At 40.0% G+C, this 26,181-nt stretch overlaps 2 protein-coding genes across 2 annotated transcripts; one reads left to right on the top strand and one right to left on the bottom strand.

The window, feature by feature from the left end:
• Positions 1-15,685: 15,685 nt before the first annotated feature.
• Positions 15,686-16,507, bottom strand: LOC105667067. The gene has a single exon (XM_012320127.2). It carries the CDS (start codon positions 16,505-16,507, stop codon positions 15,686-15,688), a length of 822 nt encoding a protein of 273 aa, XP_012175517.2.
• A 4,594-nt stretch (positions 16,508-21,101) lies between these two features.
• On the top strand, positions 21,102-23,415 carry LOC125387117 (cap-specific mRNA (nucleoside-2'-O-)-methyltransferase 1-like; the record flags this gene model as incomplete). The annotated part of the gene is made up of 2 exons (XM_048414268.1): positions 21,102-22,846; positions 22,959-23,415. Coding segments are annotated over 2 exons (2,202 nt in total), but the record flags the coding sequence as incomplete, so codon positions are not given.
• Between the last annotated feature and the right edge of the window lie 2,766 nt (positions 23,416-26,181).

Raw genomic sequence — 26,181 nt, 5'->3', positions numbered from 1 at the left:
GAGTATTCAATTTATCTTCTGGATTCATGTGTCTTGGGATTGTCCTAGTTTCATCAGGAAGTTTCCAATACTCTAGACATTGTTTGCGCATATCAGCTTGTTTTGTCTCAACAAGAGTATTATCAGCGTAAAATGCAGCAATTTTACACAGGGCCGTTATTTGTTTTCTGCCCAAATCATTGTTAGAAGCACGTAGATATTGAACAAATTGTTTCTCTCTTTTCAATTCATTATATGATACTAATCGTAAAACATCGTCATTTTCACCACATTTTAAAAGCAGACGATTAACATGCTTCAGATATTCCACAACATCTTGTGTCCCACCTCGTTTCTTCTTACATATTAAGTAACGTTCTGAATTTGCTGATCTAGAGGAGTTTGGTTTAAAAATACAAACTTCTTCAAAGCAAAGATACAGCAAATAGACTAAACCAGCACTAAAGGGTGTAAAAAGGTCGAATAATTTTGTCACAAAATCACCACCCTCTCTTACAATCATCAATGCTATTAAACATTGACAAAGATACAGTTGTTTTGAAAGAATTTCTTGTATATTTTCTTGTCCTTTGGTAGAAAATTCTCCATCAGACATCATAAAATGTACTCCTTTGCCATGGGTATGCTGCATTATAAGATTTGTAAATGCCTCTTGATTATCTGGGTCAAAGACGTCACCATTTTCTTTTGGTCCATAGTATGGATGAAATGTTTCACAAGGACCCGCATAAAAATCTTTTAATCTGAAATCATTTTCATTCTTTAAAGTAAGACCAAATCCTTTAGCACGCCATTTCTTTCGCCATAGAACATATTCACTAAAACCTCCTGGTCCAGCACAAACATCTGCAAAGTATAGCAGCTCATTTTCCCCCAAACCTACTGGCTTTGTAAACATAAAGTTACATGCTCTATCTATATTCGCCATTTTGACAGCAGCACGATTTAAGAAAAATGCACCACGAATTGTTTCGTAAGGATCACAACGTGTCCTTGCTCGACGCACGTCAGCGTCATCCAAATTATCGAATACCGATTTTGCATTGATAATATTTTTCAATATATGTTCACAACAGAATTCAACTTCATCATCTATGGTCATCTTTTTAGGACCCTGATATAACCAGTGCCGCATTTCTTCTAATACAGGTGTATTAGAATTTGGATTTCTTATCCATTTCATATCTTCTACACACTTTATTACTTCCTCCGCAGGATTCCATTTAAGACCTGAATCTTCAATTCTAGGAACATGATGTCCAAGACCTCTGCGACCATGCTGTCTAGGTGCTAGAGCTGGCTCTAAACGACCTTGCTTATTTTTTCCAAGGCCGTAACCTTCTTTATATCCGATCATTCGCATCATCCTTTTGCACCTATCGAGGAGATTGTTTGCCGCTTGCATTACTTCCTCTATTCTTGTTTTAACTCCCTTTCCATCAATATCCTGCTCGTCATGTTCACTTGAACTTCTACGAATTTTTTGTCGTTTACTATGGTTATAAGTATCTCCTTCACTCTTCTTCCTTTTTGACTTAGTTTCCAATTCTTCTTGCATGGTATCTTGATGCATCAGTCGCGTAGCAATACACTAACGTACAAGAATATTCTAATATTCAGTAACAATTAACCAGTTCACAAGTATAAAAAAGTCACTTTATACACTGTGACGAAATAGTATCCAAGAAATCTGATATAACACGCATAGAAAATACACGAATCTGACTGAAAAACCACTCCGCACTTTAGACACTAACTTCGACACAACCGCTACCAACTATTCGCAGAGTGAGACTGACCGAAGCGGCCCAGAGGCAACGCCCATGTACCCCAAGCGGCTACTGCCCCGCCATCTATTTTAACCCGACAGCGCAGGATAATACTTGAATTCGTTGTTCCTTAAATGTAGAATTTATTTGCGTCAACTATATATATAATGTACAAACATTTATAATAATTTATAATGCAGTATATAATAACATGTAATTTATATTAATTATCTGACGAACGCAATGTGAGAAAGGTAAAGATGGCGACCAGTGTGGCCGATGCGGCACTAACTCTACATCCTGTTGACGTCCATTTACCTAGTTACGTACGTACACAGTGACGCTTACGCTTTAAAACTTTTGTCGAAATTTCAATGTTTTGATGAAAAACTTTTCGTTCTTATAATATCTAACTGACAGACATGCGCCATTTATAATAGAATAAACATAAATTTCGTAGTTGAGAATTATTGAAAGTTTCTAATTTAATTCATAGATGCAATAATTTTTTAACGAAGTAAGCCATTTATTTATCGTCCTGGTTTGTTCTATGACATTTATGTTATAATAGCAATATGAAAATAAGGCAAACTGAGGAAAGAAATACTATTTCAAATCATTTTCGCCCATACTCCTTAAGTTCTTTACACTTGATTCGTATATAGCCTTTGTTCTTTCCGCCCCTACTCAGGCGAAACCATATCCAGCATTTAAACAAAATCAACTATGTTTCAGACCGATCGAGGAGAGATGGGATCGCGAGATAGCGCGTCAACGAGAGTCGTAAATTCCCGTTACGATTAGATAATCGACGCCGCGAACTGTTTCAATTGAGTATACACTGAATTAAAATATATAAATTACAGTTTATTCATATAACTTGACTAGAGAAATATAAACTGCTAGAGCATAATTGGGATTCGAATTCGCACATGGAAAGTGACTACCAGGGAACTTTAGCCAGTCAGATGGTCGGCATATCTCCGCTACTGCCCACGAAAACGACGGCATGGTTGGCTCTACTGGAGAGGCAACTCGAAGAAGCGCGGATTACGAACTACAACTTAGGGTACGTGACGCTAACCAAATGCCTCAGCGACCAACAGCTACAGGACGCACTACTCGTTTGGCGACCGTCGTCGAGCAGCCGACACAACCTGCGGCAACACGCGAACCCTGCATCTCCGTCGTCAACGTCCTGAGTGAACAAATAACCCAGCAGCGAGCGGCAATGCGCGCATCGAATGCGGCGACGCGGCCCGGGGAGACGAAATCGGCCGAGATCGAGAGAAAGATCGAGAGAGTGAACGGGAAACCCCTATTATTGCTATTACCACCGAACGTTCGGAGACCGGGCATACAAATGCCAGTCTCCGTGCAAGTGGATGCAGGGTAACGGGACAACGCGTCCATTAAATTCCGATCGCCCCCGAAGTCGTCAAGAAAAACGCGATCACGAAATCTCTCGGACATTTCGGAGCTGCCAACATGATGTTTGGGCTTCGAAACGCCGCACAACCGTGTCAAAGATTCGTCGACGAAATTACCCGTGGATTAGATTTCGTGTTCGCGTACATGGACAATTTGCCAGTAGCCTCCGAAAGCGAAGAACAACACCGCGAACACCTACGGATTTTGTTTCGACGTTTGAACGATTAGGGCGTAGTCATCAACGTCCGAGCATGCATTCTCATCCGTAGTAGCATTCGGAGAGTTAGCAGGCTGTTTCCACCACATACATATGGACATTATCGCGATGCAATATTCGCAAGGCTACCGATATTGTCTGATGTGAATCGATAGCTTTTCACGTTAGCCGGAAGCCTTTTCCATCGCCGACATGGAGGCGGCAACCGTTGCTTCAGCCCTTCTTTCCACGTGGATATCTCGTTTTGGCGTACCTTTACGAATAAGGACCGATCAAGGACGCCAGTTCGAATCAATTCTATTTAACGAATTATGCTGTTTGCTCGGCATTATACATTTGCACACGATAGACTATCACACAGCGTTCAACGGGATGGTAGAGCGCCTGCACCGACAACTAAAAGTAGCAACCAAATGTCACGATACGAGCAACTGGATAGAAATCTTGCCAAAAGTTTTGTTATGCATACGAACAGCTAATAGGGACCTGAAAACGACGGCAGTCGAAGTGTTTTATGGCACCGGCAAACGATTTCCGGCTGAATTCTTTGTTTTAACGAAGCAACAGGTTAACTCGGCCAATACGGAAAACGTCTCATAGAACGAATAGAAAAGATCAGGACTCACCCGATTACGAGACGTGGCGAAGAGAAAACCTTCGTGTTCCGCTCGAAACATCGTCTTACGCACTCCTACGTCACGATGCCATCTGAAACCACTTACAATCAGCCTACTGCGGACCGTATCAATTTATACCGAGAAAAAAATACATTTAATTGACTGTAATTGGCTTTTCATTCTTATTAGAGAAATTTGTAGTTTAATTTGATAGTCCATGATAAGATTTACTTGAATTAAAAAATTTATATATTGTTGTGTATTTTAAAATAAAATTTATTATTATTAATATTTAATAAAATAATAATTCAAATCAAAATGTAGCGTATTTTTGAATTTATGAATTGTAATAAATTTAATTTTTGGATAATTACAATTTTAAAAATTAATTTGAAAGAGGATTTAATAGTAAATTTAATAAAATTGATTAAATTGAAATTGGTTTTGAAAAGTGTACAAATCGCCCGTCAGTTTCATTTATGGAATAAGTCGTAAAATAGTAAAAATATTGGAAAATGTTTTTAGAATAAAATTTTAGTTTAAGAGAAAATGTTTCATTTACAATGAAAAGTTTAATTGAGAAATTAAAATTTTATTTATTTAAATAAATTTAATATTTGAGATTTAATTAATATTATAATTATTTAAAATTATATAAGAATTTTTTGTTTAAGTAATAGATTATGAAATAATATTTAGATTAATAGATAAAGTACTGTAAATGAATTTTTTAAAAATTAAGTAAGTAGAATAATTTTTGTTCCTTTTGCATCAGGGTTAATTAATATAATATATAAATTTAATAATCTCGAAAAAAGAAGAGCAAAATATTTAATTATGCTTTTGTAGAATAAAGAGTTATAATATATATTTAGAAATGAGATGTTAATCGAATTTTCTTATATCTATTTTTTTTAAAATAAATTTACTTTATATATAAAAAAATTAAAAAATTTTATTTAAAAATTTTTATATTTTTATATAAAAAATTTATGGGATAAACTATAAATTTAGAATATATAATTTTTATTATTTAATATAAATAATGTTAATTTAAAAATAATTTTTATTGATGAGTATTTTTTAATTTAATAATTTATATATATTAAAGATTTAATTACCTAATTTAATTAGGTAAGTAATATTAATAATTAAAATGTATATTTTTTAAGAAAAAATAATTTTTAATTTATTTAAATTAAATATAATGATTGAATTAGTAATTAATAAAAAAAAGTATAAGTTTAAAGTTTAGTTTATAAATAATATAAATATAAATATATATATATATATACATGTCGGGTCAACATCAGGATTGGGGGCGGGGGTGTTCGATGAATCTTCGTTGAAATTAGCCATCGGTGCGGTGTAACAATAGTTGAGATTATTGACACAAATTAGAGAGATTACAGCGTCGATAGGTAATCGCAAGGTTTCGATATTCGATCGTCGAAGAAAACTATGATGGGTGTGTCTAAGGGCACGAGATCATCGGATTCGCAGAGGAAAGTCTACCATTGAAGGGTGAGGGAAATTGACGTTGCTGTTAATTGGTCAATTTCCATGTCGGTGGTTAGAGAAGGATGTTAGCTGTCCTTGAGAAAAGTTGCTAGCGGGAAGCGTCGTTCGTGGAAGGATAAATTTCACTTATCTTCCCGTAGTTGGGGCACAGGCCATTTGTCTATTTGAGAGACTTTGTGTAATTGAAATTTAATATTCGTAGCGGGTCCTCGCACAGCTAAACATATACTGTGAAGATGCGTTGGCATCTGGCAATCATCTTACCCGAAGGACAAAGTCTGCGTGTGGCGAACCACGGGACAGAAATCGTTGAAATGTTTTCTATTGTGCCCCGTCCCAAGTATTTCTTTTAAGGAGAGCTATAGAGTTACTTCATGCCTTTGTTAGACAAAACGTTCATCCCTTGACCGCGACAACGTTCGGCAACTGATTGTCGCCTCGAGCCCGAGCTCACTATCATAAATCTCGAATAAGTAGAGTCGGATCGAATGACAACAGTTTCTTAGTGCGGCTATGGTGAAATCTGGATTACAGCAATAAGGGGTCCTCCCAACGCTCCAAATGGGAGGCTCCGGTGTTCTTTCATCCCCGACACGGCCATTCTGTCCTCGGGTGGATCTAAAATATTGGGTTTTCCTAACATTAAACTTGATATGACCAGTATTTTGTTCCTTTATAGTTTAGCTAAATTATAGTGTACTGGTTTCTTTATGGCTTAACTAACTGTCCAGATAGGTCAAGGGCCCAGATTAACAACAAAAATTTCGGTCGGACGTTCAATGATAAAGTAGGGAAGAAGAAAAACACAAAAGTCAGTAGCAGTATGATTGGTATTCAAAGCGCCAGGTGCATTTTGTGAGTTACCGTGAGTCAGACCGTAATGACATGACAGATCATTTTCGATTTCGTATACGGATGAGTTTCAGTTTGTTGGACCATATTACCGCACTGGGCGTGTGTGGAGATACTTAGTGCGGGTGCATTGACGTAATAGGTGTATATGGAGACACTGAATGCGAGTGCATTGACGTAATCGGCGTGTATGAAGACACTGAATGCCAGTTCAGTGTATGGAGACACTGAATGCGAGTGTGTGGTCACACTAGGCTTATGCGGAAATATCGAATGCTAGTGTGTGGTGGCACTAGGCTTGTGTGGAAATATCGAATGCTAGTGTGTGGTGGCACTAGGCTTGTGTGGAATTATCGAATGCTAGTGTGTGGTGGCACGAGGCTTGTGTGGAATTATCGAATGCTAGTGTGTGGTCGCACTAGGCTTGCGTGTGGAAACACTGTATTGAATGTCACAGTTATAGTGTTAATGATCCTCTGAGATCGGTGTAGTCATATCGTCATTGTCACTGCCATTGTCATCACTACAGACGTCCAACTCAGCAGGAACGCAATTATTCGGCATTTTTCTTAATCTGTCATGACTGTATTTATACGATCGTTAGCCGTCTAATGTCTTTAAAGTATATCTATCCATATCTATCCTATATCTATCCCTTCCAAAATCTCTGCTATTACGAATGGGCCCCTAAAGTTTTGATCTAACTTGGTTTGGTTTCTTTCTTCGTTTTTGCGCAATACAAAATCACCGATATTATACCTAACCACTTTAGCTTTGGTTTTATCGAATCTTTCCTTGTCGTGTTTGGCGCTACTTGCTATATTTTTTGTCGCCTGTTGTCTTACATCGGAGATGTCTATTTCTCTTTCTTCAACGCTATCAGGTAGCAACAAGTCGTACGGTATTGCTGTCCTACCGATTAGTAGTTCCAGTGGGCTCGCCTTAGTCACGCGGTTGGTGGTGCAATTCAGGGCCAATTGTATTTCCCCAATCACGTCTTGCCATGACCGCCCGGTCGTCTCTACTACCGTGAACATATTTTTCAACGTACTCATAACACGCTCTACCTGCCCATTAGCTCTACTAGCACCGGTGCTATAAGGTGGACTTTAATTTGTTTGCTTTCACAGAACTCCTGAAATTCCTTGCCCGTAAAACATCTTCCCTGATCTGCTATTATCCGGCAGGGACTGCCGAATAAAAATATAACGGACTTGAAAGCTTCGATGGTGTTAAAGGAGTCTATCTTACGGGTATGATGCAAGTGTACAAACTTCGTGAAAGCATCGACTAAAACAATGACATACTCCTTGGAGTATTTTTTACCGCTTAGCTTGCCCGTTATGTCCATGTGGACCGTATGCCAAGGTATGCTGTTCTTAGGTATAGGATGTAGCTCGGCCTGGATCTTACCCGAGCTGGCCTTCGAAACTCTACAGGCATGACAGTTCTCTACGAATTTGCGAACGTACTTCGCCATTCCTTCGAACCAGTAATACTCGTACAGCTTCTCGAGCGTCTTGTCCCAACCCAAGTGCATAATCGACTGATGCACATGGTTGATAACGGACCATCTAAAGCCTCTCGGGGCAATGGGCAAGCAGAGGGTTCTACCCCTCCGCTGCACTTTGCGATAGAGGATACCTGAACGCAACTCATGGGTATTCGCGATATCTTCCGCGAGCTCGACGTTTGGTAGTTTGCGGGTAGTTTCTATAATTTGTGGGTCGCGACGCTGTTCGGCCAGTAGCCAGTCTTCCCATATTTCGGCCAAATTGATTTCTTTCTCCCCAATCTTATCAATTTTACGGTGGCCTAAATCTACGGGAATTCGCGAAAAGAAATCCACGTGAGACATCCTCTTCCTTTCTCGGTACATAATGTCGAAGGTGAAAGTCTGCACGTAAGCCCACCACCTGTGGACTCTGTCGTTCAAATGCGCTTTGTTACTTGACGCTTTCAGCGAGTTGCAATCCGTAAGAGATTTAAGATTACATTATAAAAGGAATGAAAAATGTGAAACGATAGATTGTTATGTGGACGCTAATTGGACAGGAGACCATTTAGATAGGAAATCGACTTCTGGATATGTAATTAGATTGTATGGAAATGTAATTGGTTGGAAGTCTAAAAAACAAAGGTGTGTGACAAAAGCCTCGACGTATGCAGAGTATGTAGCTCTATCGGAAGCGGTGAGTGAATTAATGTCTATTAGGGAAATTATGAAAATCTTCAATGTGAATCTAGACGATAACCCTGTAAAAATTTATGAGGATAACTCTGGAGTGATAAGTATATCAAAGCACGGAAATTTTACAAATAATTCTAAACACATTGAAATTCATTACCACTATGTTCACGAGTGCTTAAAGGAGAACAAGATAAACATACCTAAAGTAAGTACAGACGAAAATACTGCGGATATTTTTACGAAGGCACTGTGTAGAGAGAAATTCGAAAGGTTTAGGTCATGGATGAATGTAAACTAAGAGAAATGTAAATAAATAAGTGTTAAAGTTTCTGTTACGTAATTCGCCAAAGCATGTAAATACGATTAAGTGTACAGTATAAATGTAAGGAGGCGTGTTGGGAATATGATACATTTACACTGTACATGTGAATGTGTGTGTAAGCGTCAGAGGACGTCCGGGTCTTGGTTGAGACAAAAGACAAGAGCCAGTCGTTAGAAGTATCCGGAAGAGTCGGTTGACAACAAGCGTGCGTGCGAGTAGTATTTTGAGGTCTGCAGAGTATGAGATATATGTATAACAGTTGTGTGCTAAATGAAGGGAATTATTTGTATTTCCGAATCCATTCTATATCTTTTCATGGTAGCAGAGCGTGGTTCATAATTTTGCAAGTTATTTTAGTGCGTGTTTTTCAATATTGCGAGTTAGTTCGAGTGTGTTCTCAGTAAGGAAAGAAACGTTCAAAGGTTACAAAGAGGAAAAATACACTTGGAGCACGTAGGAACGCTTGAGTAAGAGATAAGGAATCATTTAAAATGGAGAGATCGGAAATCATGATACCTATTTTCGATGGTGAGGATTACGGTATGTGGAAGCAAAGAATAACGATGTTTCTCAGATATAAAGAATGCGAGATTGTCACAACTAGGGTGAAGACAGAAACAGACAATGAAGACTGGGACAAAAAGGATTTGAAGGCAATAAATATAATTTATAGTGCCGTCACAAATAGACAATTGGAATATATTAGAGAAGAAAAAACGGCGTATGAGATAGTAAAGAAGTTTGATGAAATGTACTTGAAAGAGTCGACGGCACTACAGATCGTATGCAGAAGGAGATTGGAAAAGATAAGACTTGAGAACTACACTGATTCAGCATCGTTTTTTAGTGATTTCGAAAAATTAATAAACGAATTAAAATGTGCGGGTGCACAAGTGAGTGAGGGGGAAAAACTAAATTACATGCTGAATACGTTACCCGAAGAATACACCTACATAGCGGATACAGTAGATGCATTGAAAGCAGAAAATCAAACGGTAGCGTATGTAAAAAATAAAATTAAAATAGCGGAGAAGAAAAATAAGTCCAATCGAGGAGAAATGCAAACCAACGCCTTTTCTGCAAAAAAGGAAGGATGCTTCAGATGTGGAAGAGTAGGACATTTTGCGAGAGAGTGTCAAAATGGCGTCGAAGCGGGAAGCAGTAACAGTTTTTGGCGTGGGTCAACACGTGGTCGCAGCAGAGGAAGAGGAAGCAAAGGAAATACGAGCAGGGGACGTGGAAATTTCCATCGTCAATCAACAACCGGCACGAGCGAGCATGGTAACTCAAGATCAGGCACATGGATAGCAACGGCGCACGCAGCACACAGCGGCGAGGCGAACGAGATAAGTAATAATGAAGTAATGTGGCTATTAGATAGCGGTTGCACAGATCACATAATTAACAACGTAAATTATTTCGATAAATCTGTTGACCTTAAAGAACCGGTAAATATATATTTAGGCGATAATAGATCGATAAAGGCAACAAAAGTAGGGAATGTTATAAGTTATTTTGAAGCATTTGGAAAGCAAAATGAAATAAATAAGAATAATGTTTTTTACGCGAAAGAAATGTCCGCAAACTTGATTAGTTTAGGCAAGTTAACAGATAATAAGAACACGGTTATTTCAAAAGGAAATATTGCAAAAGTAATAGATGAGGACAATAAGCTTACAGCGGTAGCGGTTAAAGAAAAGGGAACATATAGAATGAAAAGTATATTGAAAGGGAAGGAGCACTTAGCAAACAGCGCCGAACGTAGTGGTATGAGTAAAAAGGAAAGATGGCATAGGATGTTAGGACACGTAAATTTTAAATATTCAAATATTTTGGGTAAAGAGCAGCTAGTTACTGGTATACCGAATGAATTTAAGAAGGAATTTTTGAAATGTAGGGTGTGTATAGAAAGTAAAATGCACAATTTACCATTCAAAAATAATCGAACCAAGGCTAGGGAGATAATGGAAATTATTCATACGGACGTGTGCGGTCCCTTTAAGACTACCGGATTCAATGAAGAGAAATAGTTCATCTCATTTATCGATGATTATAGCAAAATAGCTAGAATTTATTGTATAAAATCAAAGGGCGAGGTTTTTTATTGTTTCGTACAGTTTGTAAATGAAGCCGAGAATTTAACGGGCAAGAAGTTAAAAGTATTGAGATGTGATAATGGAAAAGAGTATTTGAATAATCGAATTTATAAATTTGCTAGGGATAAAGGTATCAGAATAAATAATTGCCCAACCTACGTACATGAATTAAATGGGACAGCGGAAAGGTATAATAGAACAGTTATGGACATGGCGCGTTGCTTGTTAGCGGAAGCGAAAGTACATAAAAGGTACTAGCCGGAAATAGTTTGTACAGCGGTATACTTGAAAAATCGAATACTGGCAAATACTATAGAGAGAAACACACCTTTTGAAATATTCTTCGGGAGAAAACCAAGTGTTGAAAATCTACATCTATATGGAAGTAAAGTTTTTGTAAGAAGACCAGAACAAAAAAGAGTTTCTAAATGGGATAAGAAGGCAGATATGGGAATTTTGTTAGGATATAGTGAAGTAGGTTACAGAGTCTTATTAGGTGGGAAAATAACAATAGCGAGACATGTAGAGGTCATAGGAACAGACACAAAATGTATCGGCTTTGTGGAAAATTCATTCGATAAAGATAACGATGACATTGAGGATAATGATTTATTGGTAAACATGAATAAGGAAGAGTTAGAAAGTAGGGTAGATGAAAATGATAACAGTGTTGAAAGCTTAAACATCCCTAGAAGATCTACACGTAATAAGAGAACTCCAGTAAGATATCCAGAAAAGAAAAACATTAGTGAAATCCATGCAAATTAGTGTAGAGTAGATATCCCTTGTACATTTGAGGAGGCGATTTGTTGCGAAGATAGTGAAGATTGGAAACAAGCTATGGATAAGGAAATAGAATGTCTTTATAAGAATAAAACTTGGAAATTGGTAGAAAGGGTAAAAGGCAAAGACGTATTAGATGTAAAATGGGTTTACACGAGAAAATCAGATGACAGGTATAAGGCTAGATTAGTGGTAAGAGGATTCCAATAAAGAAACGTAGCTGATGACATATACTCCCCAGTAGCGAGTAATCAGACCTTTAAGATATTGCTATCATATTGTTGTCAAAATGGATTAATTATTGAGCAAATGGATGTAGAAACTGCCTTTTTAAATGGTGAAGTAACCTCGGAGGCATATGTAAATCAACCAAAGGGATATGCGGACGGAACGAATAGAGTTTGTAAACTATCGAAAGCGCTGTATGGGTTAAAAGAAAGTCCAAGGGACTGGTATGAGTGTTTTGATAAGTATGTGGCGAGATTAGGTTTTAAAAGGAATAACATAGAGTTGTGCCTATATACACATGGAAAGGGAGAAAATGTTGCTTATTTGTTAATATATGTAGACGATTTGCTAATTTGTAGTAAAAACAAAAGGAAGATACAAAATGTAAAGAAGCTATTAACTAATAGATTTGAAATGAAAGATTTAGGTGAAGTCAAAGAATATCTTGGAATAAATATAGAGTATGATTATTTCAAAAATGAAATGAGATTAAGCCAAAAGAAATACATTGAATCATTAGCAAACAAATATAAGTTACAAAATAGCAAATTGTACTGTACACCTATGGAGACCAACTTAAAAATTGAAAAAGCTGAGATAAATAGAGAGGATATTGGATACAAAAATTTAATTGGCACATTGTTGTATATTAGTGTAAATACCAGACCCGATATAAGTTATAGTGTGAATTATTTGAGTAGATTTCAAGATTGTTGTAATGAGACACATTTTAAATATGCTTTGCGAATATTGAAATATTTGTACCGGACTAGAGATTTAAGATTAGATTATAAAAGGAATGAAAAATGTGAAACGATAGATTGTTATGTGGACGCTGATTGGGCAGGAGATCATTTAGATAGGAAATCGACTTCTGGATATGTAATTAGATTGTATGGAAATGTAATTGGTTGGAAGTGTAAAAAACAAAGGTGTGTGACAAAAGCCTCGACGTATGCAGAGTATGTAGCTCTATCGGAAGCGGTGAGTGAATTAATGTCTAGTAGGGAAATTATGAAAATCTTCAATGTAAATCTAGACGATAACCCTGTAAAAATTTATGAGGATAACTCTGGAGTGATAAGTATATCAAAGCACGGAAATTTTACAAAAAATTCTAAACACATTGAAATTCATTACCACTATGTTCACGAGTGCTTAAAGGAGAACAAGATAAACATACCTAAAGTAAGTACAGACGAAAATACTGCGGATATTTTTACGAAGGCACTGTGTAGAGAGAAATTCGAAAGGTTTAGGTCATGGATGAATGTAAACTAAGAGAAATGTAAATAAATAAGTGTTAAAGTTTCTGTTACGTAATTCGCCAAAGCATGTAAATACGATTAAGTGTACAGTATAAATGTAAGGAGGCGTGTTGGGAATATGATACATTTACACTGTACATGTGAATGTGTGTGTAAGCGTCAGAGGACGTCCGGGTCTTGGTTGAGACAAAAGACAAGAGCCAGTCGTTAGAAGTATCCGGAAGAGTCGGTTGACAACAAGCGTGCGTGCGAGTAGGATTTTGAGGTCTTCAGAGTATAAGATATATGTATAACAGTTGTGTGCTAAATAAAGGGAATTATTTGTATTTCCGAATCCATTCTATATCTATGTCACCAGCTTTTGGGTGGTGCATATCCCGGGGTGGGAAAGTCCGTGGAGCGAGTTAAATATGTCACGCCGCAAGGATTTCGGCACGTGCGGTCGTACAATGTCTCCTGATACATCGCAATATAATTCTACGTTGTGGTCAGGGAAGCGCACTCTCTTTATCGCAACGCGCATGTGCCGGTGTTAACGATGTCGCGTAGTTCGTCGTCGCTTTCCTGCGCGGCGGCGAGAGTTCGGTGGTCCACAGACATTCCTATCGCTTCGATGCGTGATAAAGCGTCGGCTACGTTATTGTCGGGCCCCTTTATGTATCGGATGTCGGTCGTGAATTGCCCGATGTAATCCAAGAGTCGGAATTGTCGCGGCGAGCACTTGTCGAGGTTTTGTTTGAAAGCATACGTAAGGGGTTTGTGATCTGTGTAAATTATAAAATGCCTCCCTTCTAAGGCGTGTCGGAAACGCTTGACCGCCGTGTATATCGCCAGTAGTTCGCGGTCGTACGCGCTATACTTTCGCTGGGCGGAACTCAACGGTTTAGTGAGAAACCCTAACGGCTGCCAAGAGTCGTTGACGCGTTGCTGGAGTACCGCTCATACTGCATAGTCGGATGCGTCTACCGCGAGGCTAACGGGCGCGCCAGGTATCGGGTGCGCTAACATCGTGATGTTAGCTATTCGCGATTCGCGGAAAATAACTTCGGATTGCTTCGACCATTCGATGGGCGCGTTGCCCTTTCTTCCTCCTTTTAACTGGTCGTTTAGCGGCTGGAAAATTTTGGCTGCCCCCGGTGTGTAATGTCGGTAGAAGTTAATCATACCGAGGTACCTGCGTAGTGCTTTAACGGTCTCGGGGAGCGGTACTTCTACAATGGCGTCAACACGTTCTGCCAGCGGCTTTATTCCGAATGCGTTTACGGTGTGTCCCAGGAATGTGATCTCGTTCACCCCGAACCGGGGTTGATGACTACCCCGTAATGATTCAGGCGTTGGAAGAGCATTCAGAGGTGTTCGCGGTGCTGCTCTTCGGTTTCGGAGGCTATTAGAATGTCGTCGATGTACGCGAACGCGAAATCTAAGCCTCGGGTGATTTTATCGACAAACCTTTGACACGTTTGCGCGGCGTTTCGAAGCCCAAACATAATGTTGGTTGCTTCGAAAAGTACGAAGGGTGTCGTGATCGCGGTTTTCTTGACGTCTTCGCGCGCGATCGGGATTTCATGGTAAGCGCGGATGAGATCGATTTTTGAAAAAAAAAAAACGCTTACCGTGGAGGTGTTGCGCGAAATCCTCTATATGCGGGGGGAATACTTGTCGGGCACAGCGCGGGCGTTCAACGCATATATCGCGATAATCGCCGCATGGTCGTAGATTTCCGTCCTTCTTGGATACGACGTGTACGGGTGATGCCCACGGGCCTTTCGATGGCTGCATCACTCCTTGCTCGATCATGGTTGCGAACTCTGCCTTGACTTGCATGAGTCGATCTGGAGCGAGGCGGAGAAGCTTGCAGGAGACGGGCGGGCCCGGTGTGGTTTCGATATGGTGTACCACCGCGTGTCGAATTTTCTTCCGTCCGAAGGCCGGTGGACGGGTTAGATCCGGAAACTCCGCCAAAAGTCGATGGTAGACCGTTTCGCAGTATACGGTTTTGACGGACATCTCCTCGGTCGAGGCGGGTTATCCCTTTTATGCCAGTTGGGTTGTCGTGTCGAGGAGTCGTCTGTTTCGCGGGTCCACGAGCAACCCATAGTGGCTCAGTAAGTCTGCGCCGATGATAGGCGTCTAGACGTCGGCTATCACGAAACGCCACTCGAAGAACCGACGTAACGATAAGTCGAGGGACATCATAATAGTACCGTAGGTCGCGATTCGCGTTCCGTTGACTGCGAACAGCTCGTAATCAGTTTTGTTCACCTGTTCGCGTATCATGCTGCGCGGATACACACACGTGTCGGCGCCGGTGTCTACGGGGAACGATATTCTCGTCTTCCTATCCCTGATGAAGATACGGCAGGTACCCAAGCCGTCGTCGTTGGCCGCGTCTACGGACGGCTGGTCGCGTTTCCCGAATTCCACGTGCATGGGGAACGACAGGCCCTCGCGTGATCTCCGAACGGCGCATGGTAATAACAAAGACCGTCTTTCCGCGGCGGGTCTCGGAACCGCGAACGGCGGCGGTAACGCGTACGCTGCCGTGGTCCTGATCGTGGACGGCGTTTATTACTAAAGCTTAACGCCTGCACTTGAATTCGCATCTGTGTCATCTGCTCGCTCAATGTGTTGAATGCGGCGACCCACGGTTCGTTTGTTCCGGCGTCTGATGGGATTACCGCTGCTATTCGGGAGATACGCTGGTGATCTTGTTGAAACTCCGCAGCGATGAGGTCCGCCTGGTGCAATAGCCGTTCCGAGTCTGAGTCGTCCACGGCTACGAGGATACGCCGTATATTATCGGGTAATCGGGTCCTCCACAGCGAGAGGACGAAATCGTCTGGGGTGGAGGGACTCGCGAGTTTCCTCAAATGTTGATAAAATTCAGATGGCTTTCGGTCGCCCATCTCCTCGCTCTCCACATGTTTTTTCACCTGTGTGTTGTCTGTGTCGGTTAGTGCGAGAATAAGCGCACATTTTAATTTCTCATAACTACCTGCGGCTGGTGGGGTGTCCAGTATATCTTCACCATGCTGCACGTAACGGCCCTCGAGGCATTTAACTAGAGTCACGAATTTAGTTTCGTCATCCGTGATCTGCGCTAGACGGAATTGCCTCTCCAAGAAGGCGAACCATCCTTTAGAGTTCGATGGCAGCAGAGGAAACATAGCGATCGTCGGGTTGGCGCCCTTTCCCGAATTGTCGTTTTCCATCGCGCTGACGCACTTCACTTCGCGTTGCAGGAATAACTTAGTGGCACTATCACGTCACCCACCACTTTCTGAATAAATCACGTCGGGGTCACCAATTTGAAGTGGTATGTCGTGATAGGTGTGGAAGGAATACTCAGATGTTTCAACGAAAAACGTTTATTAACTTAACAACTGACGTCCAATAACAACAAGCAACAAACACAGTTAACACAAGTAAAAATTAACAATTAACAGTTAGCACGCTTGGTAACGATCAGTGCTTAGCGCTCGTTTCACGTAATCCTTCGCACTTCGCAGCTCGGGGCAGACTGAATCTCTTTGATTCAAAAGCCACGCTGATTCATTTCTTTGTTAGCCATCGATATCGCGCGCGTTTGTTTAGAAGTCCGCGACGACTGCCACGTGTGCGGTCTCCCGAAAGTTCTGCGAAGGAGCCGTAGGGATATCGATGACACCTAAGGATCGTCGGCATAGCGCTTTTAAGATAAAGCGCCTCGTGCCGCGAATACGTTGGAAATTTCCGAGGTCGAGTGTCGCCACAAATAAATGTAGAGTCATTGATATTAAATTATATGGCGGCTTTTCATTCTTATTAGAGAAATTTGTAGTTTAATTTGATAGTCCACGATATGATTTACTTGAATTAAAAAATTTATATATTGTTGTATATTTTAAAATAAAATTTATTATTATTAATATTTAATAAAATAATAATTCAAATCAAAATGTGGTGTACTTTTGAATTTATGAATTATAATAAATTTAATTTTTGGATAATTACAATTTTAAAAATTAATTTGAAAGAGGATTTAATAGTAAATTTAATAAAATTGATTAAATTGAAATTAGTTTTGAAAAGTGTACAAATTGCCCGTCAGTTTCATTTATGGAATAAGTTGTAAAATAGTAAAAATATTGGAAAATGTTTTTAGAATAAAATTTTAGTTTAAGAGAAAATGTTTCATTTACAATGAAAAGTTTAATTGAGAAATTAAAATTTTATTTAATTAAATAAATTTAATATTTAAGATTTAATTAATATTATAAATATTTAAAATTATATAAGAATTTTTTGTTTAAGTAATAGATTATGAAATAATATTTAGATTAATAGATAAAGTAATGTAAAAGAATTTCTTAAAAATTAAGTAAGTAGAATAATTTTTGTACCTTTTGTATCAGGGTTAATTAATATAATTTATAAATTTAATAATCTCGAAAAAAGAAGAACAAAATATTTAATTATGCTTTTGTAGAATAAAGAGTTATAATATATATTTAGAAATTAGATGTTAATCGAATTATTTTATATCTATTTTTTTTAAATAAATTTAATTTGTATATAAAAAAATTAAAAACATTTATTTAAAAATTTTTATATTTTTATATAAAAAATTTATGGGATAATCTATAAATTTAGAATATATAATTTTTATTATTTAATATAAATAATGTTAATTTAAAAATAATTTTTATTGATGAGTATTTTTTAATTTAACAATTTATATATATTAAAGATTTAATTACCTAATTTAATTAGGTAAGTAATATTAATAATTAAAATGTATATTTTTTAAGAAAAAATAATTTTTAATTTATTTAAATTAAATATAATGATTGAATTAGTAATTAATAAAAAAAAGTATAAGTTTAAAGTTTAGTTTATAAATAATATAAATATAAATATATATATATATATATACATGTCGGGTCAACGTCAGGATTGGGGGCGGGGGTGTTCGTTGGATCTTCGTTGAAATTAGCCATAGGTGCGCTGTAACAATAATTGAGATTATTGACACAAATTAGAGAGATTACAGCGTCGATAGGTAATCGCAAGGTTTCGATATTCGATCGTCGAAGAAAACTATGATGGGTGTGCCTAAGGGCACGAGATCATCGGATTCGCAGAGGAAAGTCTACCATTGAAGGGTGAGGGAAATTGACGTTGCTGTTAATTGGTCAATTTCCATGTTGGTGGTTAGAGAAGGATGTTAGCTGTCCTTGAGAAAAGTTGCTAGCGGGAAGCGTCGTTCGTGGAAGGATAAATTTCACTTATCATCCCGTAGTTGGGACACAGGCCATTTGTCTATTTGAGAGATTTTGTGTAACTGAAATTTAATATTCCTAGCGGGTCCTCGCCCAGCTAAACATATACTGTGAAGATGCGTTGGCATCTGGCAATCATCTTACCCGAAGGACAAAGTCTGCGTGTGGCGAGCCACGGGACAGAAATCGTTGAAATGTTTTCTATCGTGCCCCGTCCCAAGTATTTCTTTTAAGGAGAGCTATAGAGTTACTTCATGCCTTTGTTAGACAAAACGTTCATCCCTTGACCGCGACTACGTTCGGCGACTGGTTGTCGCCTCGAGCCCGAGCTCACTATCATAAATTTCGAATAAGTATTCACATCAGACAATATCGGTAGCCTTGCGAATATTGCATCGCGATAATGTCCATATGTATGTGGTGGAAACAGCCTGCTAACTCTCCGAATGCTACTACGGATGAGAATGCATGCTCGGGGTTGATGACTACGCCCTAATCGTTCAAACGTCGAAACAAAATCCGTAGGTGTTCGCGGTGTTGTTCTTCGGTTTCGGAGGCTACTGGCAAATTGTCCATGTACGCGAACACGCAATCTAATCCACGGGTAATTTCGTCGACGAATCTTTGACACGGTTGTGCGGCGTTTTGAAGCCCAAACATCATGTTGGCAGCTTCGAAATGTCCGAGAGATTTCGTGATCGCGTTTTTCTTGACGACTTCGGGGGCGATCCGAATTTAATGGACGCGTTGTCCCGTTACCCTGCATCCACTTGCACGGAGACTGGCATTTGTATGCCCGGTCTCCGAACGTTCGGTGGTAATAGCAATAATAGGGGTTTCCCGTTCCCTCTCTCGATCTTTCTCTCGATCTCGGCCGATTTCGTCTCCCCGGGTCGCGTCGCCGCATTCGATGCGCGCATTTCCGCTCGCTGCTGGGTTATTTGTTCGCTCAGGACGTTGACGACGGAGATGCAGGGTTCGCGTGTTGCCGCAGGTTGTGTCGGCTGCTCGACGACGGTCGCCAAACGAGTAGTGCGTCCTGTAGCTGTTGGTCGCTGAGGCATTTGGTTAGCGTCACGTACCCTAAGTTGTCGTCCGTAATCCGCGCTTCTTCGAGTTGCCTCTCCAGTAGAGCCAACCATGCCGTCGTTTTCGTGGGCAGTAGCGGAGATATGCCGACCATCTGACTGGCTAAAGTTCCCTGGTAGTCACTTTCCATGTGCGAATTCGAATCCCAATTATGCTCTAGCAGTTTATATTTCTCTAGTCAAGTTATATGAATAAACTGTAATTTATATATTTTAATTCAGTGTATACTCAATTGAAACAGTTCGTGGCGTCGATTATCTAATCGTAACGGGAATTTACGACTCTCGTTGACGCGCTATCTCGCGATCCCATCTCTCCTCGATCGGTCTGAAACATAGTTGATTTTGTTTAAATGCTAGATATGGTTTCGCCTGAGTAGGGGCGGAAAGAACAAAGGCTATATACGAATCAAGTGTAAAGAACTTAAGGAGTATGGGCGAAAATGATTTGAAATAGTATTTCTTTCCTCAGTTTGCCTTATTTTCATATTGCTATTATAACATAAATGTCATAGAACAAACCAGGACGATAAATAAATGGCTTACTTCGTTAAAAAATTATTGCATCTATGAATTAAATTAGAAACTTTCAATAATTCTCAACTACGAAATTTATGTTTATTCTATTATAAATGGCGCATGTCTGTCAGTTAGATATTATAAGAATGAAAAGTTTTTCATCATAACATTGAAATTTCGACAAAAGTTTTAAAGCGTAAGCGTCACTGTGTACGTACGTAACTAGGTAAATTGACGTCAACAGGATGTAGAGTTAGTGCCGCATCGGCCACACTGGTCGCCATCTTTACCTTTCTCACATTGCGTTCGTCAGATAATTAATATAAATTACATGTTATTATATACTGCATTATAAATTATTATAAATGTTTGTACATTATATATATAGTTGACGCAAATAAATTCTACATTTAAGGAACAACGAATTCAAGTATTATCCTGCGCTGTCGGGTTAAAATAGATGGCGGGGCAGTAGCCGCTTGGGGTACATGGGCGTTGCCTCTGGGCCGCTTCGGTCAGTCTCACTCTGCGAATAGTTGGTAGCGGTTGTTTCGAAGTTAGTGTCTAAAGTGCGGAGTGGTTTTTCAGTCAGATTCGTGTATTTTCTATGCGTGTTATATCAGATTTCTTGGATACTATTTCGTCACAGTGTATAAAGTGACTTTTTTATACTTGTGAACTGGTTAATTGTTACTGTATATTAGAATATTCTTGCACGTTAGTGTATTGCTACGCGACTGATGCATCAAGATACCATGCAAGAAGAATTGGAAACTAAGTCAAAAAGGAAGAAGAGTGAAGGAGATACTTATAACCATAGTAAACGACAAAAAATTCGTAGAAGTTCAAGTGAACATGACGAGCAGGATATTGATGGAAAGGGAGTTAAAACAAGAATAGAGGAAGTAATGCAAGCGGCAAACAATCTCCTCGATAGGTGCAAAAGGATGATGCGAATGATCGGATATAAAGAAGGTTACGGCCTTGGAAAAAATAAGCAAGGTCGTTTAGAGCCAGCTCTAGCACCTAGACAGCATGGTCGCAGAGGTCTTGGACATCATGTTCCTAGAATTGAAGATTCAGGTCTTAAATGGAATCCTGCGGAGGAAGTAATAAAGTGTGTAGAAGATATGAAATGGATAAGAAATCCAAATTCTAATACACCTGTATTAGAAGAAATGCGGCACTGGTTATATCAGGGTCCTAAAAAGATGACCATAGATGAAGTTGCATTCTGTTGTGAACATATATTGAAAAATATTATCAATGCAAAATCGGTATTCGATAATTTGGATGACGCTGACGTGCGTCGAGCAAGGACACGTTGTGATCCTTACGAAACAATTCGTGGTGCATTTTTCTTAAATCGTGCTGCTGTCAAAATGGCGAATATAGATAGAGCATGTAACTTTATGTTTACAAAGCCAGGAGGTTTGGGGGAAAATGAGCTGCTATACTTTGCAGATGTTTGTGCTGGACCAGGAGGTTTTAGTGAATATGTTCTATGGCGAAAGAAATGGCGTGCTAAAGGATTTGGTCTTACTTTAAAGAATGAAAATGATTTCAGATTAGAAGATTTTTATGCGGGTCCTTGTGAAACATTTCATCCATACTATGGACCAAAAGAAAATGGTGACGTCTTTGACCCAGATAATCAAGAGGCATTTACAAATCTTATAATGCAGCATACCCATGGCAAAGGAGTACATTTTATGATGTCTGATGGAGAATTTTCTACCAAAGGACAAGAAAATATACAAGAAATTCTTTCAAAACAACTGTATCTTTGTCAATGTTTAATAGCATTGATGATTGTAAGAGAGGGTGGTGATTTTGTGACAAAATTATTCGACCTTTTTACACCCTTTAGTGCTGGTTTAGTCTATTTGCTGTATCTTTGCTTTGAAGAAGTTTGTATTTTTAAACCAAACTCCTCTAGATCAGCAAATTCAGAACGTTACTTAATATGTAAGAAGAAACGAGGTGGGACACAAGATGTTGTGGAATATCTGAAGCATGTTAATCGTCTGCTTTTAAAATGTGGTGAAAATGACGATGTTTTACGATTAGTATCATATAATGAATTGAAAAGAGAGAAACAATTTGTTCAATATCTACGTGCTTCTAACAATGATTTGGGCAGAAAACAAATAACGGCCCTGTGTAAAATTGCTGCATTTTACGCTGATAATACTCTTGTTGAGACAAAACAAGCTGATATGCGCAAACAATGTCTAGAGTATTGGAAACTTCCTGATGAAACTAGGACAATCCCAAGACACATGAATCCAGAAGATAAATTGAATACTCTTTTGAAAGATACTTCATTCCTTACTATTAATCCAGCACAATTGATGGAATTTAACATTGAAAATGCATTGCTATCACCATATGACTGGTTTTGTATGCCATGTGGTACAAAGCCAGGGCCTGATGATGATAAGAAGAATGCTACATTTTATATGGGCATGGGAAGGAGCAACGTACATAGATATATAAAGAATTCTTGGGTACAAGTCGATGACATTGGCATAGAATTACCATCAAATACACTTGTATACGCAGAAGTTGTATATGAAATGACTAAGGAGTTTATACATCAGCAAGAAGTACTTGCATTGCATATTATAGATGCATTCTACTTAGGAGGAGTGGACATTAGCAAAAAATATTTGAGGAGCAGGTAAGCAACTGAATCTTATTGAATTCAATAATGAACTTGTAGATTTCCGGTAATGAAAAGTTTTTACAAGGTGTATGTTTATGTAATACTAATATATGACTTTTGTTTAAAGGAACGAGGAAACGAAGTTGTTCTGTGAAGCTTTGTGGAAACCAGCAGGAAATAACTATATTCGAATACGTGCCAAGGAACTACTTCCAGTTGGTTCATATATATGTGAAAAGTTGCGAGTAACACAACGTAAAATGAAAAATAATTGCGATGCCTTAGTATACGAAATTCCAGAAAAGACATTAGATGTTAGCGGTTATAATAAGGACAAATTATATTTCATACCACAGAGTGTAATATTTTTAAGAAGCACAGCAAATCCTTGGAATCGGTATGTCAGTAAAACACATTCCATAACGTATGTCTTTAATTGCAAAACAAACGAGAAACTATTCGACCTTCATAGACCAAGTTCAGCAGAAGCAAGTTTCGTTGAATCTTTTAAAGGTCGCCTTATTTGGCATTGGCCTAATGATCCATCACTTACTATAAACAGATTTGCAAAATTTATTAAAGATAAGTGTCCAGCATACAATGCACGCTTAGAATATTAAAACTACAGACTGTACATATATTCATACGTGACTTGAGCCGAATAGGAGCCAAACAGATTAATTCCGTTAAGTTGACTGTTATTTCAAATATGAAATACTTACGATATATTTTAGTATTTAGTATTATATTTCTATCGAAATAGAGGTGTAGCGATACATGATTTACAGGACAAAGCTAATTACGTCTTTGCCGCCTCGAAGTAACTCGACCATTAGGCTACACTTAATGTAAAAACAATGTCACCGCTACCGGCAATTGTCGTCAGGCAGGAAATACGAATTCTTTCACCTCTCCCCCCCCCCCCCGGCTAGTATAAATATACCGACTGAATCGCGAGCGAGACACCTTCGTATCGACTACGTACCGAGTTTATAGCAAGTATTTAGCGGCATCCATTGTGAATTTGAATATTTAACGAGCGTGTATTAAGTCACGTGATAACGTTTGCGAGTATTCATCCCGTGATTTTATATCACAATTTATTCTTCGTGGCACGCTTAGCATTTACGTTTAAATTTAACTTATTGGTCTCAAATACATCTGACGGTTACGACAACGAGGACTCGTTATTAATCAACGCGACGTTTGTCTTCTTCACACACGACAACAGCTACAGAGGTAATATCGAGAAATATAATTAATAAGTTGGTCTCCTGAGTGGCTTAATTGCAATACTATTTGGGATGAAATATAGTTATACAAACGATATGCGGCATTCTGTATAATAACTGAAATGTTATATTAAAGAACGATGGCGTTAAAGTGCCCCGGCGCGCCCGGCCTCGTGTCGAGACTGACACGCTATCTGTCGAGCGGGGCCCGTCGACGCCGACCCTCAACATCGTTGCCCACCGGCTCGACCCCGTCCGACAGACCCCGCGTGTGGAGGTAAATTTCGCGACACCTCAGTGCCTGCAGTTCGAGCGGCGGGAAACCGGCGAGCATCGCCGCTGCTGCCGCCGAAATGGTGCGGAAGCCCCTCACTACACTGATGGCCACAGTCCTGTACAATCTCCTGACATTCAGGAGACTGCAGTGGCTGGTCATCAAGTCCTCTGCCCAGATGGGAGCTCCATAGAGGAGCCTCGCACTACGGTGGCGTGCAGCCGGCGCACTCTCACGCCGGGTCCGCCCAGCCGAGGCAGTAAACGTCGTAATGCATTCGCCGTCTCCTCGACCGATGGTGCCAGGCACTCGAAGTGAGCACGGAAGGCCGAGTGATTGTCGAGTGTCAGGCGCAGGTATTTCATGCTGGTTCCGACTTCGATCTCAGCCCCCACAAACCTCAGGCGATAACCCGCTGGAGGCGTTCCGTGATCGGCCCTGCGGCAGAACCACATTGCCTCAGATTTGTTAGGGGACACACTCAGTCCCAATCCCTTGATCGCGGCGAACACGCGGACCATAGCCAGTTCGGCGAGACGGACGGTTCCGTCCAACGGAACAGGCGAACCCTGGATCTCCGTCGTCAACGCCCTGAGCGAACAGATAACCCAACTGCGAGCGGAAAGGCGCGCATCGAGGCGGCGACCTGACCCGGGGAGACGAAATCAGCCGAGATCGAGAGAAAGATCGAGAGAGGGACCGGGAAGCCCCGATTATTGCTATTACCACCGAACGTTCGGAGACCGGGCATACAAATGCCAGTCTCCGTGCAAAGGGATGCAGGGAAACGGGACCAGCAGTACGTAAAGCCGGCAGACGACGACGGCATCGGCTCCCGCCTCATTTTTGTTACCGACAAGACGACGTTGACGTCTTTCCTTGTAGACACTGGCGCTGATATAAGCGTGTATCCCTGCAGCAAAGTACGCCAATCAACGAACAAATGCGAGTATGAATTGTTCGCAGACAACGGAACGCGGATCTCAATGTACCGCACCATCGCCGTCACCCACAACATGTGCCTCAGAAGGGCATTCATATGGCGATTCGTGATAGCTGAAGTCCAATCAGCCATCATCTGCGTGGACCTTTTGAGTCACTATAGGTTGCTCCTGGACCCGCGAAACAAACGACTCATCGACTCGAGGACACACTTGACAGCAAAGGGATACACCGACACGGCGGACGGAGCGTCAATAAGAACTATTGTCGGTGAATCAGTTTACCATGGTCTCTTGATGGAGTTACCACACCTAACTCGTGAACCTGTTTTCGAACGAGAGTTGATACGACACGGGGTAGTACAACACATCGAAACCATATCGGGCCCACCAGTCTGCAGCAAACCCCGTCGCCTGTACCTCGATAGCCTCAAAGAAGTCAAGACGGAATTTCTAGCCATGATCGAGCAAGGAGTGATGGGCCATCGAAATTTCCATGGGCGTCACCCCTGCACGTTGTACCAAAAGAGGACGGAAGTCTGCGACTATGTGGCTACTACCGCGCGTTAAGCGCCCGCACCATACCCGACAGGTATTCTCCACCCCATATTGAGAATTTCGCTCAACAACTCCACGGTAAGCGAATCTTTTCAGAAATCGACCTTGTCCGCGCTTACCACCTAATACCATTCGCGACCGAAGACGAACAGAAAACCGCGATCACGACAATTTTCGGGCTTTTCGAAGCGTCCATCATGATGGTTGGGCTTCGAAACGCAGCGCAAACTTGCCAACGATTCTTCGACGATATCACACGAGGTCACGATTTCGTCCTAATATCGTCCGAAAAAGAAAAACAACACCGTTTCGACGTCTCGACGAATATGGTGTCGTGATCAATCT

The sequence above is a fragment of the Bombus terrestris genome, unplaced genomic scaffold (assembly GCF_910591885.1).
Source record: "Bombus terrestris unplaced genomic scaffold, iyBomTerr1.2, whole genome shotgun sequence".
Classification (NCBI taxonomy): Eukaryota; Metazoa; Arthropoda; class Insecta; order Hymenoptera; family Apidae; genus Bombus; species Bombus terrestris.
Note: the sequence above shows the minus strand (reverse complement) of the source record. Positions and strands in the feature narration are given on the sequence as shown.

Bases quoted from the DNA above. Each gene is read 5' to 3' on its own strand.
- LOC105667067 (XM_012320127.2), bottom strand. From the start codon at position 16,507: ATGGAAAACGACAATTCGGGAAAGGGCGCCAACCCGACGATCGCTATG.